At 40.4% G+C, this 17,493-nt stretch overlaps 1 protein-coding gene across 1 annotated transcript in view; it reads left to right on the plus strand.

Moving 5' to 3' along the window:
• Window positions 1-17,493, plus strand: part of ptprk (protein tyrosine phosphatase receptor type K) — a 360,414-nt gene that overhangs the window by 168,947 nt on the left and 173,974 nt on the right. Inside the window, exons 7-9 of the mRNA XM_034162505.1 lie at window positions 3,129-3,210; window positions 5,860-5,975; window positions 6,208-6,382. Of these exons, the coding sequence (XP_034018396.1) occupies window positions 3,129-3,210; window positions 5,860-5,975; window positions 6,208-6,382 (373 nt within the window). The remainder of the gene's footprint in view (window positions 1-3,128; window positions 3,211-5,859; window positions 5,976-6,207; window positions 6,383-17,493) is intronic.

Here is a 17,493-nt window from a genome sequence, read left to right on the forward strand (position 1 = left end):
CCGCCTTCACCTTCACTGCTCCTTGGCACCTCACTAGTCTTTTGAAATCCATCTCATCCACACACATGAGCTCCGTCTTGCTCCTATTGACTCCACCATCTCCACCTTATCCTGCTCCCTACAGATCACAGTGTTATCTCCAAACACCATAGTCCACGGAGACTCCTTTCTGATCTTGTTTGTCAGCATTTAGAAAAATAATAAATAATTATTACAGTTAAATAATAAATGATTATTACAGTTTACAAATTCACGCATGAAAAACAATGAGTGTTTAAACTTGCATGTGATCTAAATTTTATACTGGTGCCACATTTCAAATTTCATTCAAACAGTAAAATTAAGACCCCTATGTCATTACCTCTGAGTCACAAATGGCACCGTAACAACCCAGTGACAGAGAGCCAGCTCTCTATTACACAAAATAAAAGATATATCAACATTTTTCAAATGAAACTGAAAATCTTCTGATACCTGAACAGGTTTGCATGATGCTTCTCTGAGATAATCCTGACAAAACAGTTGACATAGAAGACAAAACCTTACTATTCAGGTCAGGGATGTGAGCAGCACTGGTGCGGCACGTCGTTCCATCCACTACAGTGTAGAACTGATTTGAGGTCTGGATAGCAACCACCCAGGCAAACAACCAGTCCATTACCACCTCCTGAAAGTAACCATTTGTGCAACATGAGCATATTCTGGTTGTTTTCTATCTGCTATGGTCCTTAACACTGAGACACCTGCATGGTGGATCATGTCCAGAGAAACACACCACCTGACCAAAATGTCATAAATGACGTTCTGTACTCCTCATCGTTACTCTCACATGAAAGTAGAAAACAACTAATAATATGTATTTCTTTAGGATCCACAAGGTAGAGGGGAAAAAAATCCTTCAGCTGAGAAAAATCCTGCTTTATGTGGTGTTTTCTGGGATCCACAACAGATGCTGTGACAGTGAGTCCTCCACTGGACAAAATACTGTGATCACCTGGAAACATTAAACATTGGTGTGTAACTGTGAGCTTGTAAATGGTTAAATTATGGTGGAGTTCCAGGTGTTGGAGAGTGAGAGAAACCTGTAAATTCATCACGGTCTCAGACTGGTGTTGGAGAAACCTCAGGCTGTTCCTAGATTATATCAAATCGTCTTCAGCTAAATGATGCTGACAGACAACTTCAGCTGTTTTCTTCCTTTTTAAACAGCACACGTGTTCATCCTATACAGAAGTTTACACTTTTTTTAAGAAGCAGTTCTGTGTGGGCACAAACACACATGCACACCAGCACAATCCACAAACTAAATGTTAGCCTGTTAGCATGATGTTGGCAGAGACTTTTAAAAGATGATGTCGTTTCAAGACACATTACAGATTGAATCCATCATGAATTGACATTTTAAATTACTCAGGTAATGATTCACAGTTTGAAACAACGTATCCTCATGCCACTGCATTAGAAACACCATATAAACAACAGTTCTCAGAATGCATTCCCCATTTAACTCATGACACAGTTTGTCAGCCATGTGTCTTGAAATGACAAGACGCTGACATCTTACAGAGTGTTCTGAACATTCATTTTTATGAGCACAAATTTTAATATCTGTAGATCCTGGTAATTACATTTTTAAAGTTTTGTAGACCAGTACTGATATGTAATGTGGAGTTGCCTCAGGAAGGGCATCCAGTGTAAAAACCTGTGCCAATTCAACATGCAGATCCACCTCAGATTTGCTGTGGCGACCCTGAGTGCAGCCAAAGGGACTTACTTACTGACATTTTCCCAGTTATTATTGTGCATCCTGACACATCTCTCACCACAGAACTCTTTCTGACCTGAGTTAACTCCAGTCACTGGACACATGGGTTTGGCATGTGTCTCTTAAACACCCTTTCATCCCACATTTCTACCAGTCAGATCAAATTAAGGGTTGACTTTCGTCCAGCTAACACTTTTAGACAAGGACATAGGACCCCGGCCCTTTCTCAAGCAGTTATACTTCCTGTCTACATGACTGGATAAGTGGTTACCACATTTTGCATCATTAAATGCACTTAAAAACTACTTAACAAGTGCTTCAGTAATAGTGCAAGGTACTGTATCTGTCTGTCTGTCTGTGTAAAAAAATAACTTAGATAGGTTTAAGCAGATTTTCACCAGAGTTGGTAGTAATATTCCTTTGGTGAGTATCTCCAGGTGATTAACTTTTTTAGAAGATTGATCAAAGGTCAAAGTCAAAGTCATTCAAAATGTAGTCAGAAAATCCCATTTTTCCAGGACATCTGCTTTATAGCGATCAGATGATCAGATCAGATGATCAGCCATCATTACGTGGTATCTGTGATGTCACAATGACCTCATTAAAATACCATGAAATTACATCATATTTGAAAAAACATTTATTATGTCCACATGCAGGGTATGCATCACTCCTCCTATGACTTTTTCATTTTTAGAGTTTAGGTCGCGATAATAGAAACCAGAACCAGCTTTGCAGGATTTGGGGAATATCACCGAGGTGCATGTAAGAAATGTAATAACAGAGCCTTATGAGGAAAAAACTTCAATAGTTTTTCTGCATTGTGAATATATCCAGTCAGCATTGCTTCCTTTGAATTCATCCACTTTCATGCACGTTACTGACCACTGACCTGAGTGTCCTTATCGCTTTAGGTTGTATCAATCACTTCAGCAGCAGTGTTGAATCAAAATTACTGTTTTTCAGTGCGCTCAGAATGCACAGGTGTGACAAAGTAACAAAGAAAAATGCAGGAGAAGATTTGATAAAAGTGTCACAGAAGATTTGCTACCGACAGAGCACTGATGAGTTCTGAAAGTTCAGCGACTTCTTAAAACTAGCCAGTTCCTTTTCTGTTCTCTTATCGTTGGTTTCTATATATCCAGTCTTCATTCTGGTTCATAAAGGGTCAACAGTTACATGGTACCACACAGAATAAATAATATCCAGCTAATATTAACCATGTATAATTCAACAACCCATATTATCAGATAGCAAATAAAATGGAAAATTGTCTCAGGTTTTACAGTGTTATGCAATATTGACAGTGATGACATTTAAGCAAATTGTCTGTTTTTTTCTCTCTCTCTCTCTCTCTCCTTAGGTCATATTTGAAGCTGAGGTTTCGGACAGCAAATCTGGCTTCATCGCCATAGATGACATTCAGGTGCTCAGCTATCCATGTGGTGAGTCATTAGCATGCCAGCGGTTAGTCCTGGTTCACTGAATAGATGTCGATAGCTTTGGCCAATAATTATTACCTGGGATGGTTTCTGTTTCACTTGAATGGGTAGATAAGTGGGAAGGTGACACAGGAGAGGAAGGATGGAGGAAGATGGGAATTGTGGTGAGAAAAGAAACTTGTGAGAAATAAAGAGAGAGAGAGAAAGAGATAGGCAGAAGGAGAAACAAAGAGGGAATAGGAGAGAGTGAAGCGGGAAATGAGACAGTATTAGAGCAATCATGGAGAGAGAAGATTCTGGCCACTCAGCACATTCCCTCCCCCCAACACACACACACACACACACACACACACAGTGAACAGTAGCTATCTTGTCTACGACTGACAAAAAAGAATTGAGGGCTGTGATTCTTTTTAAATTCTTTGTAAGTCGCTCTCTCTCGTTAACCTTCGGGTTTCTGCGCATCCATAGTCCTCGACATAAAGAAGAAGTGATTGCAAAGCGTTACGCTTTTCTGTGTGTTAATCTGAGCCCATAGGCGTGTTGGTCGGTGGTCCTCACCTTCACAGTGTAATAACACATCACAGCTCCTTTAGGTGTGCACCATCTGTCCTGTGCAAACTTAAATCTTTGAAGACCGAGCTGCTTCTTATTACAGCAGCTGTGCGCTGTCCATGTCCACGGCTTCTCCTCAAATTAACAGCCTTTTTATGGTTCTTATTTTCTCGGTAAAGTAACCTGGTGCCTGAGGAAATAAAAACAGAACAGACTCGGTCACTGAAAGGCAGACGGCTCAGACTCTTAATAGGAAGGAACACGTTTTCAAAATGGAATTAGCACGTAGTCGCCACAGTGGATGCATTCATTCTCACAGCTGCATTTCTGGACACACAAGTTTGTGTGAGTGAGTTTGTGTGTGTGTGTTTTTTTTTTCATGAATGCATGCATGCTTGTGTGCGTATTTTCATTCAGCACAGCAGCTGCTATCTGTCATTGCACTCACATGAAACTGTTACAGCCGCATTACACCTTCGGTGTCCAAAAGATTATTTCATGTAACATCATTTATGTGAGTATTGTAAGATTTCCCACGTGTCATTGTTCACTCTCAGTCCTGAAGCAGTTTGTCTTTATCTGCTTACAGTTAGAAACTTTAGTGGAATAAACTCAGTGCACTTTCTTTAAAATCATCCCACTAAACTCATTTCCTGTTTGAACACTTGAATGATGTTCTGTAAGAACAGTTCATGTGGTTCATTTGTTTGTTTTTGAAATACTAATATGTTATTACATATATTTCTATACCAGTACAGCACTGTTGTAGACACTGTTTGAAAGGGAATGATAAGTGACCGCACTTGGTCCAGCCCCAGCCTGCGGCTGTCAAAAATGAAGCCACTGAGAAGATGGAAAAAGTTGCTGTGCCTTGAATGGCCTCTTGAGGCTGGCTCCAAAAGTAGGCATGCACCGATCCGATACCTGAATCTGGATATCTGCCGATACAGATACCATTCCGATGTCGGAGCTCTGTTTGCTTTAATATTAGAATTATCATTATTTCTGATTTTATATGAGGATATTTTGTATCCCCAGTTATACAGCTTTATGATGACTATAGAGGAGGATTTTCTTAAAAAGAAGACCTGAGTACCTGTACCATTTTAGGAAGGAGTGAATTTCCGCATTTCCAAAATGTTACAAGAAACCACCAAAAAATAAATAAAAGTACTTAATTTACTCATATTTGGAGTCAGTCTGGGTAAATTGTTGCACCCTTCCTGGTGGATCTTTCCATCTTTCTGCCCTCTGGCTAAAAAGTCCTTGTGCTCTTTAATGTGGCGCTTTTTCAAATGTTTGATTAAATTTGCTGTATTGTAGGTCGTGACGGAGCTCTCTCTCCTCTCTCTCTCTCTCTCTCTCTCTCTCTCTCTCTCTCTCTCTCTCTCTCTCTCTCTCTCTCTCTCTCTCTCTCTCTCTCTCTCTCTCTCTCTCGGTACAACGGCTTTACAAACATTGCACATTGCTCTCTTGCGTTGGGGTGTTTCTAGTGTAAAATACAGTGGACATGATGAATTTTGCTGAGCCAGAGTCAGTGCTGGAATGATTTTCAAGACATTTCGCGGACGTCAGCATGCACGCTAATGCAAAGCTAATCTCTGCGCTTGTCAAAAGCTCATGAATGAACACATTCATGCCCTCCTGCAGATGCCATTAAAATGTAAATATTGTTTATGATTCATTGATTGATAGAGGGTCTTTATTGAACATGTACAAATTGTACTTAAGACAGTAGGATTCTAATAATTAATGTAAATAGCAATAAATGTATAATTTATACATACTTTGCACTGGGATACCAATTAAAAAACTGCAATGTATAAAGAAGATGATGCTCATATGGCTGAGTGTATTTTAGCATTGCGTTGTATTTTTTAAATATTCTGACTGACTTCAAAACTGCATCCAAACTGAGCCGTGGGTTTTGTGACACTTCTATTGATTTTACACAACATGATGCTTGCCATGGATTTGACCAAACTCTATATTTACAGCTCTGACCATATTGACCATATTGAGCTCTCTTAACATGTCCTAGTTAGTGGGTTGCTACAGACACATTAATTTAATTTCCTCTACCGGTCTGCCCTGTAGATAAATCTCCTCATTTCCTGCGACTTGGCGATGTGGAGGTGAACGCTGGACAAGACGCCACATTTCAGTGCATTGCTACTGGACGAGATACATCCAACAATAAACTGTGGCTGCAGGTACAGACATACGCACGCGCGCACACACCAGGCCATACAGTCTAACAGCTAACATGATTAAGCCTGCTGATTTTATTATGCCTCTACTGTGGTCATGGCCTTCTTGCTGTCAGTAAAGCAGCAGTGTGGGTTTGTGTGCACATAGTGTGTGGTGCAGTGCAACCTTGTGGCCTTAAATAAGTCATTAACGCTCCGATTTCCCCTGATCTAACTGTGTCTGTCTGTGTCTTAGAGGAAAAATGGTGACGACATTCCCGTGGCTCAGACTAAAAACATCAACCACAGAAGATTTGCCGCCTCCTTCTACCTCAAAGAAGTCACCAGTCAGGATCAAGATCTGTACCGCTGCGTCACGCAGTCCCAGCGTGGCTCTGGGGTGTCGAACTTTGCTGGTCTTATTGTCAGAGGTGAAGATATTTTCTTGTATATTTTGGTTGCTTTGCTGTTTGCACCTATTTTTCCTTCAGATTTAATATTTAATAACGCAGTGCATACTTTTCAAAAGGGGAGTAATGTGTGTGTGTGTGTGTGTGTGTGTGTGTGTGTGTGTGTGTGTGTGTGTGTGTGTGTGTGTGTGTGTGTGTGTGTGTGTGTGTGTGTGTGTGTGTGTGTGTGCATGCATGCATGCGCACAAAGTTCTTACACATGGTTTAAAGTTAGGAATCTATGATCAAAGAAATGAAAAGCTCCTCATTCAAATAATTTATGCTGGAATGTTAGGTGTCATGGACAGCTAACCAAAGTAAATGTCTTTTAGAGCGCCGCACTCATAGAGCAAAAACCTCAATCAACACTAATTTGCAGTTCCTAATTTTACCTTGAAAAAAATTTTCAGGGTCAAAGTCCTGTCAGAAGTGGCTTTTCATAAGCTAAATTAGACGTGATCAAATGTCAGGAGGATGTATTTACTTCATGCACTTTAATCCAAAATTTTTTTAGGTTTTGTTTTGTTTTTTTTTCCAACTTTTTTGGTTTCTGAATTCTTTTTCAGATAATTTTCACAGAACATTGGTTATCTCTGCTATGCACAATTTGTCATTGCTTTTTGACATTTGGTTTCCGAATGGAAGATAAACAGGCATAAAATGGGAACCTCCATACAATTTTGGTGGTGCAGATGAATCCAGAACAGAAAAAAATACCCTTGGCCGTATGAGCATGTAATCAGTGAAAGAGTGTGTAGAAAGAATGTGACCTTTTGACCCTTTAGAATAGGTCAACGTGAGCCATCTTTGAACTTGTCCAAGGTCTGTGTCCCAAGAACACTCCCTGTGAATTTGAAGACCCTAGCAGTAACTTGAATGGACTTGTGCTGAGCACAGATGGATGGACAGACACATGGATGTAAAGTCTTCTCAATACCCAATGGCCATATTTAGCCCTTGGTAATGAAAGTGATTGAGACACTTTTGACTGAGATACAATGTAAAATGTATAAATTGGATTTTCAAATGCAAATGTCCACAAAATACACAGTTCGGATCACATCCAGATCAAACTTTGTCAGGTGATAGTGAGTGCCAGTCTGCACCTCAGCTTCAAATATGAGAGTGATTGTGGCTCGTTTGATTCAGACATAATGTAAAATATACATTAAATGGGGTTTTCAATGTTAAATTTAAATGGCCAAAAAATCTCTAATCTGTATAGGAGCCGGATCAAACTTTGTCAGTCGATGAAGGATACCATCCTACATATAATTCTCTCAAATGTAAAAGAAATTTGATCTTTTTTGACAGAGTTAAAGAATTTTCAAAATTTTTTAACTCTGTCAAAAAAGAACATAACATAGTACTTTGTGTGTATACATTTTATGCATGAGTTTGTGTGGGTGTGAACTGATTCATCTGAGCCCAGTGTGTGTGTGTGTGTGTGTGTGTGTGTGTGTGTGTGTGTGTGTGTGTGTGTGTGTGTGTGTGTGTGTGCACGCGTACGTGCGTGTGTGTGCGTGCTCCGGCTGTCATGTGCAGCTGACGTGTGGTTAATAAGGTGTCACCAATGTGTGTTTGAGTCAGAATGCTTTATTCATTCGCATCCAATAGCTTACATATTCAATTCATCCCTCAGAGAGGCAGCCCGAGGAGGTGGGTGGGTGGGGGGGGTGAACGTGGGGGTTCAGAAAGAATGATATTGGAGTGACAGAACGAAGGAAGAAGAATGAAGACAGAAGGAATCGTAAGCAGTGTTGATGGTGAAGAAAAGTTAAATGTAAATAGTCAGCTCATTATCCCAAGAATATCCATATGAGAATGAGGAATATGTGTGAATATGTATCCAGATGAGCACAGATGGGTTTAATATTCTGCATAAGAAATGGAAGAGGACAAAGAAATGAGAACTCAAAGGAGATGTGAATGCTGTGAATGTAATTATTGGCAGGACTTCAAAACAGATTTGTTTTTCAATTAGTTCATTTTTTTAACATTTGTGCTTTTGAGTTTGGAAAAAACAATATGTATCTTTCAGGTGTTATAAAAAGTCTATTGACACAGGCAGTATTTGAATCTATATTGCTAATGCCGCTAATGCTGGACATATTGTTTAGCCTAACTAGAGCTAGCTAACTCCTTCCAACATTATTTCTCTTTACGCTAAGGACTTTTTATGCTTTTACTACTCTGTAACTCTGAGGCCACGCAGTGGCTTCGACACAGTTGTGAACCTGTTGAAGTTCTCCATCTGGGTTAACACGTCGGTGAATGTCGCAATGCAGTTTGCCACCAGAACAGTAGGGGGAGTGACATTTTTCATAAAGACTGGACTATTATCCCATAACGTCTATCTATGGTCATGAAACTCACAGGTTATGCGGTCTTCACTGTCTCCACATGAGGTGAGCGTCAGGCTACAGAGAGGAGCTCGGAGGAGGTTCGCATTGATGCAGAGAGCTGTGTGTAGATACAGAGGAGCATAAATTGGGCTTTAGCCTGTCAATCATTGTTGATGTTTATGTTTCTGATCAATGTTTATAAGGTACAAGGCACAATATTTACCTCCTCTCGTCAGAAACGGGGAGATTTTAATCATCTGCCACTGGTCAATTTATCTCCGCCATTCAAAAGATGTGTACGATGTTCAGGGGAATACTGGAAGTGAACTCAGCCCCAGGTTATTGTTATTTCTACCTGGTTCTTTTTACGTAAAATTCTGCCCCTTAAGAAAAACCAAACCATTGTATTCCTCATTTTGAGTTTATTCAAGGTCACGTTAGAAACCAGGCCTGGGACCCCCACAGACAGTATCCATCTTGTGAAAGGCCCCTAAAATGAGTCATACAACACTTTTTATACCTTGTGGGTGTTAACATGGGTGTGGTTTAGTCTCATATTTCTAATGTTACTGGCTCTCACCAACAGGGGAGCTGTCCCTGTATCGGAAACTTGGACAGATGATAGAGTAAAACTTAACATATTTCTCAGAACTTCCAAACAAATAAACACAAATACTTAATAGCTAACATAAAACAAAAAATTAGCACAGATATTATCTAACATAATTCAAAGCAGAAAATATTTCATTTGCAATTAAGGAAGACAAATAGCTTTATTCACTGCTTACCAGGATTTCAGAACATTTCTTTGCCACAATATTAGGAAAAAATACAAGATTCTGATATCATTTTGTTCCTATTGATATATAGTTAGACAGTTAAGTAGTTAGTTTTTATTTTTGTTGCTTGAACAGTTCTTAGTCTGGCACATCCCAAACTTTTAGAGCTTTCAGGTTTTTAAAAGAAGATTTGTGCAGCATGTCTGTGTCACGGACCGACGTCGTACAGAGAGAAGATGGCAAGAAAGACGGCTTGAAAAAGTCTTATAAGGACAAGAATCCGTGGAATCGTCACTGGCTTCATCAACACACCTGAAAGAAAAGAAACGGGAAAACTGAACTGTGCCATCAGGAAACACGATAAGAATTTTTCTCTCTCTGGAAAATAAACATTCTGCTGTTCAAACAGGATTTTAGACAAGATTATGTGACTTTTTTCACTAATCTAGACTTTCTTTCACGTAAAAAAAAGATTTAGGCTGGATTTAGGCTGCATGAATTTACACAAGAATATGTGACTTTTTACTATAAGGTATGTTATTGATATTTTACCATGATTTTCCAAATATTCTGCAAGCTTTAGCTGTGGTTTTTGAAATGTTGTAACAGTCTTTTCAGTCTTCATAAATTTCATGTAGTTTAATTGTTCTGAGTTAATGCATAATTTGGTTTACAATTAAAAGGAAAATCATTCCAGGTCCTACTTCCACATCATATTCTGTTATTTCAACATCATCATTGACAGGTCAAATAAAAGGTTGAATGTAGGATCATTTAAATATGCACTAATTTTGAGATTTGTTCTTCCAGGAGATGCTGAAAAAATATTATTAGATAAAAATTTAATTCTGTTGCCCCACAGGGCCCTAGACCCCAGCTCCTGGACGCTGTGCCCCCCGCCCCTGCAAATTTTCCTCGGATTTCACAATTTTCATTTCACAGCCCTGCATTTCTCATGGAGCCACCAAAGAATTTTTCTCTTTGGTTATAAATTACATACAACCTTGCTGATTTTGTCAGAATATGCAAAAAGCTAAAGCTAATGTTTATTTATTATGAATACTTTTATGAATATGAAAAGGCAGAAGAGATGCAGTGAGGAATGTGCATGTGCCAAACACGAGTGCAATTAGTCAACGTATCAAAAACAGATTCACGTTCAGACTGAGCACAGCGAGGCCACGTTTTGATGAAAAACTGGGCAATTTAGCAATCTGTGAAAAGATCCATATTGGAGGTGTTAGAGATCAGAATCAGAATCAGAAGAAGTTTATTGCCATTGCCAATGAACAGGATTCACAGACTAGGAATTTGCTTCGATATAATGGTATAAGATAAAAAATGACATATGAAATATGAAAGACTGTGTGCAACAGAAAAACAGAAAGAAAGAGGAACAGAAAAAAACAGTGCAGTGGGAGGAGTGCAATTAAAACCAGAGTACATTGTCTAAAGTGACCCGTGATAAAATGATAAAGTGACAGAGTTAAGGTTAAGGTGACTGAGTTATGAGGAGTTCATGAGTCTAACGGCAGAGGGGAAGAAACTGTTCTTATGGCGGGAGGTTCTGGTCCGGATGGACCGTAGCCTCCTGCCCGAGGGGAGTAGTTTGAATAGACTGTGTGCAGGGTGAGAAGGGTCGGCTGTGATCCGACCTGCTCGGACCAGAGTCCTGGAGACGTGCAGATCGTGGAGAGATGGAAGGCTACAGCCGATCACCTTCTCAGCAGAGGCCACAATGCGCTGCAGTCTGTGTCTGTCCCTGGCTGTGGCCCCGGCTTACCACACCGTGATGGAGGAGCAGAGGATGGACTCGATGATGGCCGTGTAGAACTGCACCATCAGCTGGACAGGCAGCTTGGCCTTCTTCAGCTACCGCAGGAAGTACATCCTGTGCTGGGCCTTCTTGATGAGGGAGCTGATGGTTGAGGTCCTGGGTGATGGTGGTGCCAAGGAAGCAGTGACAGTCCACAGTGGTGATGGGGCTGTTGGTGAGGGTGAGGGAGGGCGGGGGGGCTGTGGCTTTCCTGAAGTCCACGATCATCTCCACTGTTTTCTGGGCGTTGAGCTCCAAGTTGTTGCTGCTACACCAGGTCACCAGCCGGTCCACCTCCCTCCTGTAGGCAGACTCATCCCCATCCGAAATGAGTCAGATGAGGGTGGTGTCGTCCGCAAACTTGATGAGCTTTACGGAGTCATGGCTGGAGGTGCAGCAGTTAGTGTACAGGGAGAAGAGCAGAGGGGAAAGGACACAGCCCTGTGGAGATCCTGTGCTGAGAGCCCGAGTGTTCAAGACATTCTTTCCCAGCCTCACATGCTGACTCCGGTCCATCAGGAAGTCTGTGATCCACCTGCAGGTGGAGTTGGGCACGTGGAGCAGAGAAAGCTTGTCCTGGAGCAGAGCCAGAAGGCTGGTGTTGAATGCAGAGCTGAAGTCCACAAACAGGATCCTAGCGTAGGTTCCTGGGGAGTCCAGGTGTTGCAGGATGGAGTGCAGGGCCAGGTTTATGGCGTCGTCTACAAACCTGTTGGCTCTGTAGGCAAACTGCAGGGGGTCCAGGAGGGGGTCGGTGATGGACTTCAGGTGGGATAAAACCAGGCGTTCGAAGGTCTTCATGAGTACAGACGTGAGAGCCACAGGCCTGTAGTCTGTAGATATTGCTGAAATATGAATATTGTCCTCAAAATAAATAAATAAATAAATAAAAGTCCCTTTGGCTGCTCCCTTGTTTGCACTCGGGGTCACCACAGCAAATCCAAGGTGGATCTGGATGTTGAACTGGCACAAATTTTAAAAGAACAGCAGAAAAGAAAAAAAAAAATCAAAGAAACAGGGATTATGTTTATTTCACATCTTGGGAAGTGTGGTTGTTGGAGATTTGAGGTTCCTCCAGGACATTGACAGCTATGAATATGGACAACTTCAATATGCTTACTGTGAAAATTTTACATGATTTATTTACTGTAATATTAAAGACGGGAGAGAGACTACAGGCGGGATGTTACTGAAGGAGCGTTTCTGACAGGAATATGATGAACAGGAATAAAATTACAAGAATTTGCTGAAATCTGAATTGTATGCATTGCGGATTTGGGAGGACAGTGAACTGGGTTTTATTTTCAAAGCCTGAAAAATGGTCTTGTGAGGGATTACAAACACGGGCCGAGTCCATTGATATTTCTAACGTGGAGATGACAGAGAGGTCGTTATGCTCTGCCTGTTGGAGGTGAGACTCATAACTGGAAGGAAACATGGATATTGCAACAACAGGGTGCATCATGGGAGCATGAGGCATTTCCAGATAATTCATGTATTCATCATGATGTCTCTTTTGGAAAACACATGAAAACAGACAATATATTGGAACTCAAAGGCTAGAATGCACACACACACACACCATCCCTGCTGTGCATGTTTTAATTGCAAAGAGTCTGATTGTGCAGTTGAGCGTGTGCGCGTGTGTGTGTGTGTGTGGGGGGGGGGGGGGGTATAGGTTTATGTCACTAGGTGTTTTGTCAGGGCCCAGCACAAATAAAGTTTTGCCCTCTGGTTTGTACAGTGACAGGGCGCATCATCACCCCAGCTCATGTCACACACACACACACACACACACACACACACACACACACACACACACACACACACACACACACACACACACACAGAGAGGGAGAGAGCACTCCATGCCAACTTAAATTACCCACAATCCTTGCCCTAAAAAGCTCCTGTAATATTACTGTCAAACACGTGTATCAGGCGTATGAGGGCGCGTCATTGACTTCATTTCAATCCTTCTCAGACTGTCTGAAACCGTCGGCTTTCCACCCATAGTGTTCTCTTCCTCTCTGTTAACCTCACACAGAAACACACACACACCTCACACAAATAAACTCTGGCTGTAACATATATACATATATATATATATATATATATATATATATATATATAATAACAATGACAGGTGAGGTTTTAGGCAAAATGAAACTCCAGAAAACCTGCTGCCACTGCTGGCTGTCAATACGGCAGAGACACACAAACACAGAGGTGTCTTGGTTTGTTTGGAAAGTCAAAAGTCCTCCAGTGGATTCCATTGTGATGTCAGCAGAAATTTATGACGGCTGAGCTTTATTGACGAGGATGCAGCCAATAAACAACAAATACGTAAGGGTTATGGGCACCAACAATGTGACTACTCACACACACTCTCTCTCTCTCTCTCTCTCTCTCTCTCTCTCTCTCTCTCGTATGTCTTTTAAGTCAGATAATCTACCAAAGCCTCAGGAGTTTTATTCTTTGTAAATAAAGCGAGTGGCAGCTGAAGTCAACACCATGTGTACACATTTGTTTTCTCAGTGTTGATTTGTTTTGTTATCATTTACATTTGACCCAAATATGAGAAATTATGAGACTGTTTAAATGCAGGATTAATAATAAAAACTGACGCTGAAAACAAATCCATAGTAAAAACAGCACCTTTGATGATTTATTATCATTTTTTAGGTCAGATGTTCATATGACAACTGATGGAGGGAAAAAAAAACCTGCTAAATGAAACACATGAACTCATTCTAGTGCTGTTTTCTCTGGAGTCACATAATGGCCCACTTACATTCCTCAGATTTATTTCTATTTCTATTATTTATCTTTAAAATATTCAATGGCTGTTTGAGCAACACACACACAAACAAAAGAAACATACAAGCACACTAAACCATTTTTACCAGGCATGCATGAAAACATTATTGTGAGTTTTTTCTTTGTTTGTTTGTTAATAATCACATTGTTTACTTTGTTTATTTGATGACACTGCAGGATGACATGTTGGCATTGTTGGTTTTCTGAATTTGCTTCAAGCTTCATTATCTGAATTCAGCTCTGCTTGTGTGTGTGTGTGTGTGTGTGTGTGTGTGTGTGTGTGTGTGTGTGTGTGTGTGTGTGTGTGTGTGTGTGTGTGTGTGTGTGTGTGTGTGTGCATTTGCACTCAGACATGCTGTCAAACTGCAGTGTTTCATCTGTTAGTAAAAAGACACTTCCCAGCCTGCACCTCTCTGACAGCCAATGTTCAGCACCCACCCGCACAAAAATAAACACACACACACACACACACACACACACACACACACACACACACACACACACACACACACACACACACACACACACACACACACAGGAAGGCAGGATGACAGTAATGCGATACATAGCTATTAATGGAAGTGCACACACAAAAAATACACACAAGCACACATTCATAATTTAAATAATTCTTACTTTGATATGATATGATCAGTGTTATTGACCAAATCTAATATTTTGCAGCAACACTGCCCACAGGTACATTTGCACATGTAGGAGAGCAGAAGATCGTTTGTGAGTGTGTGTGTGTGAGTCAGAACAACATAACAAAAACAAAAAGTCATCATATATACAACCCCTGGCAAAAATTATGGAATCACCGGCCTCGGAGGATGTTCAATCAGTTGTTTAATTTTGTAGAAAAAAAGCAGATCACAGACATGACACAAAACTAAAGTCATTTCAAATGGCAACTTTCTGGCTTTAAGAAACACCATAAGAAATCAGGAAAAATAATTGTGGCAGTCAGTAACGGTTACATTTGTAGACCAAGCAGAGGGAAAAAAAATATGGAATCACTCAATTCTGAGGAAAAAATTATGGAATCATGAAAAAAAAAGAACGCTCCAACACATCACTAGTATTTTGTTGCACCACCTCTGGCTTTTATAACAGCTTGCAGTCTCTGAGGCATGGACTTAGTGAGTGACACTATCAGTCTGGCTCCAACTTTCTCTGATTGCTGTTGCCAGATCAGCTTTGCAGGTTGGAGCCTTGTCATGGACCATTTTCTTCAACTTCCACCAAAGATTTTCAATTGGATTAAGATCCGGACTATTTGCAGGCCATGACATTGACCCTATGTGTCTTTTTGCAAGGAATGTTTTCACAGTTTTTGCTTTATGGCAAGATGCATTATCATCTTGAAAAATGATTTCATCATCCCCAAACATCCTTTCAATTGATGGGATAAGAAAAGTGTCCAAAATATCAACGTAAACTTGTGCATTTATTGATGATGTAATGACAGCCATCTCCCCAGTGCCTTTACCTGACATGCAGCCCCATATTATCAATGACTGTGGAAATGTACATGTTCTCTTCAGGCAGTCATCTTTATAAATCTCATTGGAACGGCACCAAACAAAAGTTCCAGTATCATCACCTTGCCCAATGCAGATTCGAGATTCATCACTGAATATGACTTTCATCCAGTCATCCACAGTCCACAATTGCTTTTCCTTAGCCCATTGTAACCTTGTTTTTTCTGTTTAGGTGTTAATGATGACTTTCGTTTAGCTTTTCTGTATGTAAATCCCATTTCCTTTAGGCGGTTTCTTACAGTTCGGTCACAGACGTTGACTCCAGTTTCCTCCCATTCATTCCTCATTTGTTTTGTTGTGCATTTTTGATTTTTGAGACATATTGCTTTAAGTTTTCTGTCTTGACGCTTTGATGTCTTCCTTGGTCTACCAGTATGTTTGCCTTTAACAACCTTCCCATGTTGTTTGTATTTGGTCCAGAGTTTAGACACAGCTGAATGTGAACAACCAACATCTTTTGCAACATTGCGTGATGATTTACCCTCTTTTAAGAGTTTGATAATACTCTCCTTTGTTTCAATTGACATCTCTCATGTTGGAGCCATGATTCATGTCAGTCCACTTGGTGCAACAGCTCTCCAAGGTGTGATCACTCCTTTTTAGATGCAGACTAACAGCAGATCTGATTTGATGCAGGTGTTAGTTTTGGGGATGAAAATTTATAGGGTGATTCCATAATATATTCCTCAGAATTGAGTGAGTCAATATTTTTTTCCCTCTGCTTGGTCTAAAATTAACCGTTACTGACTGCCACAATTTTTTTTTCTTGATTTCTTATAGTGTTTCTTAAAGCCAGAAAGTTGCCATTTGAAATTACTTTAGTTTTGTGTAATGTCTGTGATCTGCTTTTTTCTACAAAATTAAACAACTGAATGAACATCCTCCGAGGCCGGTGATTACATAATTTTTGCCAGGGGTTGTATGATATGACTGTGTTTGTGTGTGTGTGTGTGTGTGTGTGTGTGTGGTCTCTCAAAGCTCTCTGCATGTATTGCTAACAATAGCATTCATCATTTTTATTGTCTAAAGCTGTCTCGGTGTGCAGGGCACACAGGGCACACATCAGCCTTCTGATACCTTTCATTTATTTGGTGTTGAGATAACTTTGATCTGGGGTGCGATCTGTTGTAGTGTGTGGCTTGCAGAGTTTTAAATGTAACCGCACCATTTATGGTCCTGTAGTGCCCTGAGGATTTATTGTTTTAGTGTTTTATAAATGTTAAAAGATGATCACTCAGTAATTCCTTGCATTGATTTGCAGTAAATTTTCTTGAATGTACAGTTGTAATAAGCTGACCCACGTAGATCATAATGACGATGTTAATTGCTTGATTATATTGTGTGGCTTTTCTAACATGCACATAGTGTCGTCATTTTTCCAACAGTGTCATGGCGCATTGTGCAACATTCCAAAGGCCATGAAGAATTTTGTCAATGTTTGGGAGGTGTGGGGATTTATTTTTTTAATGTATATGTAAAATCAAAATTGTGTTGTAATCATCAAAAGGCTTTTTATACATCAGTATTTCTCATGTGTGTTGTTACATATGACAGTGTGAACATCTGTGTTCAGAACTGACACTAACATACACAGCTACCACTGCACAAGGCAAGCGCAAGAAATATTATGATTTAAGCTGTTGGGGGCAGTAACAACATATTATTGTAGGGATGCCTAAACTGGGGGTGGAGATGTGTGTGTGTGCGAGGGGGCTCCTTCTGGGGGCACAGAGCTGTTGAGGTGGCTGTGACCTGCAACATAATTTGAATGAATACAAATTTTACGTTT

This window comes from Thalassophryne amazonica, chromosome 21 (genome assembly GCF_902500255.1).
Source record: "Thalassophryne amazonica chromosome 21, fThaAma1.1, whole genome shotgun sequence".
In the NCBI taxonomy this organism is placed as follows: domain Eukaryota; kingdom Metazoa; phylum Chordata; class Actinopteri; order Batrachoidiformes; family Batrachoididae; genus Thalassophryne; species Thalassophryne amazonica.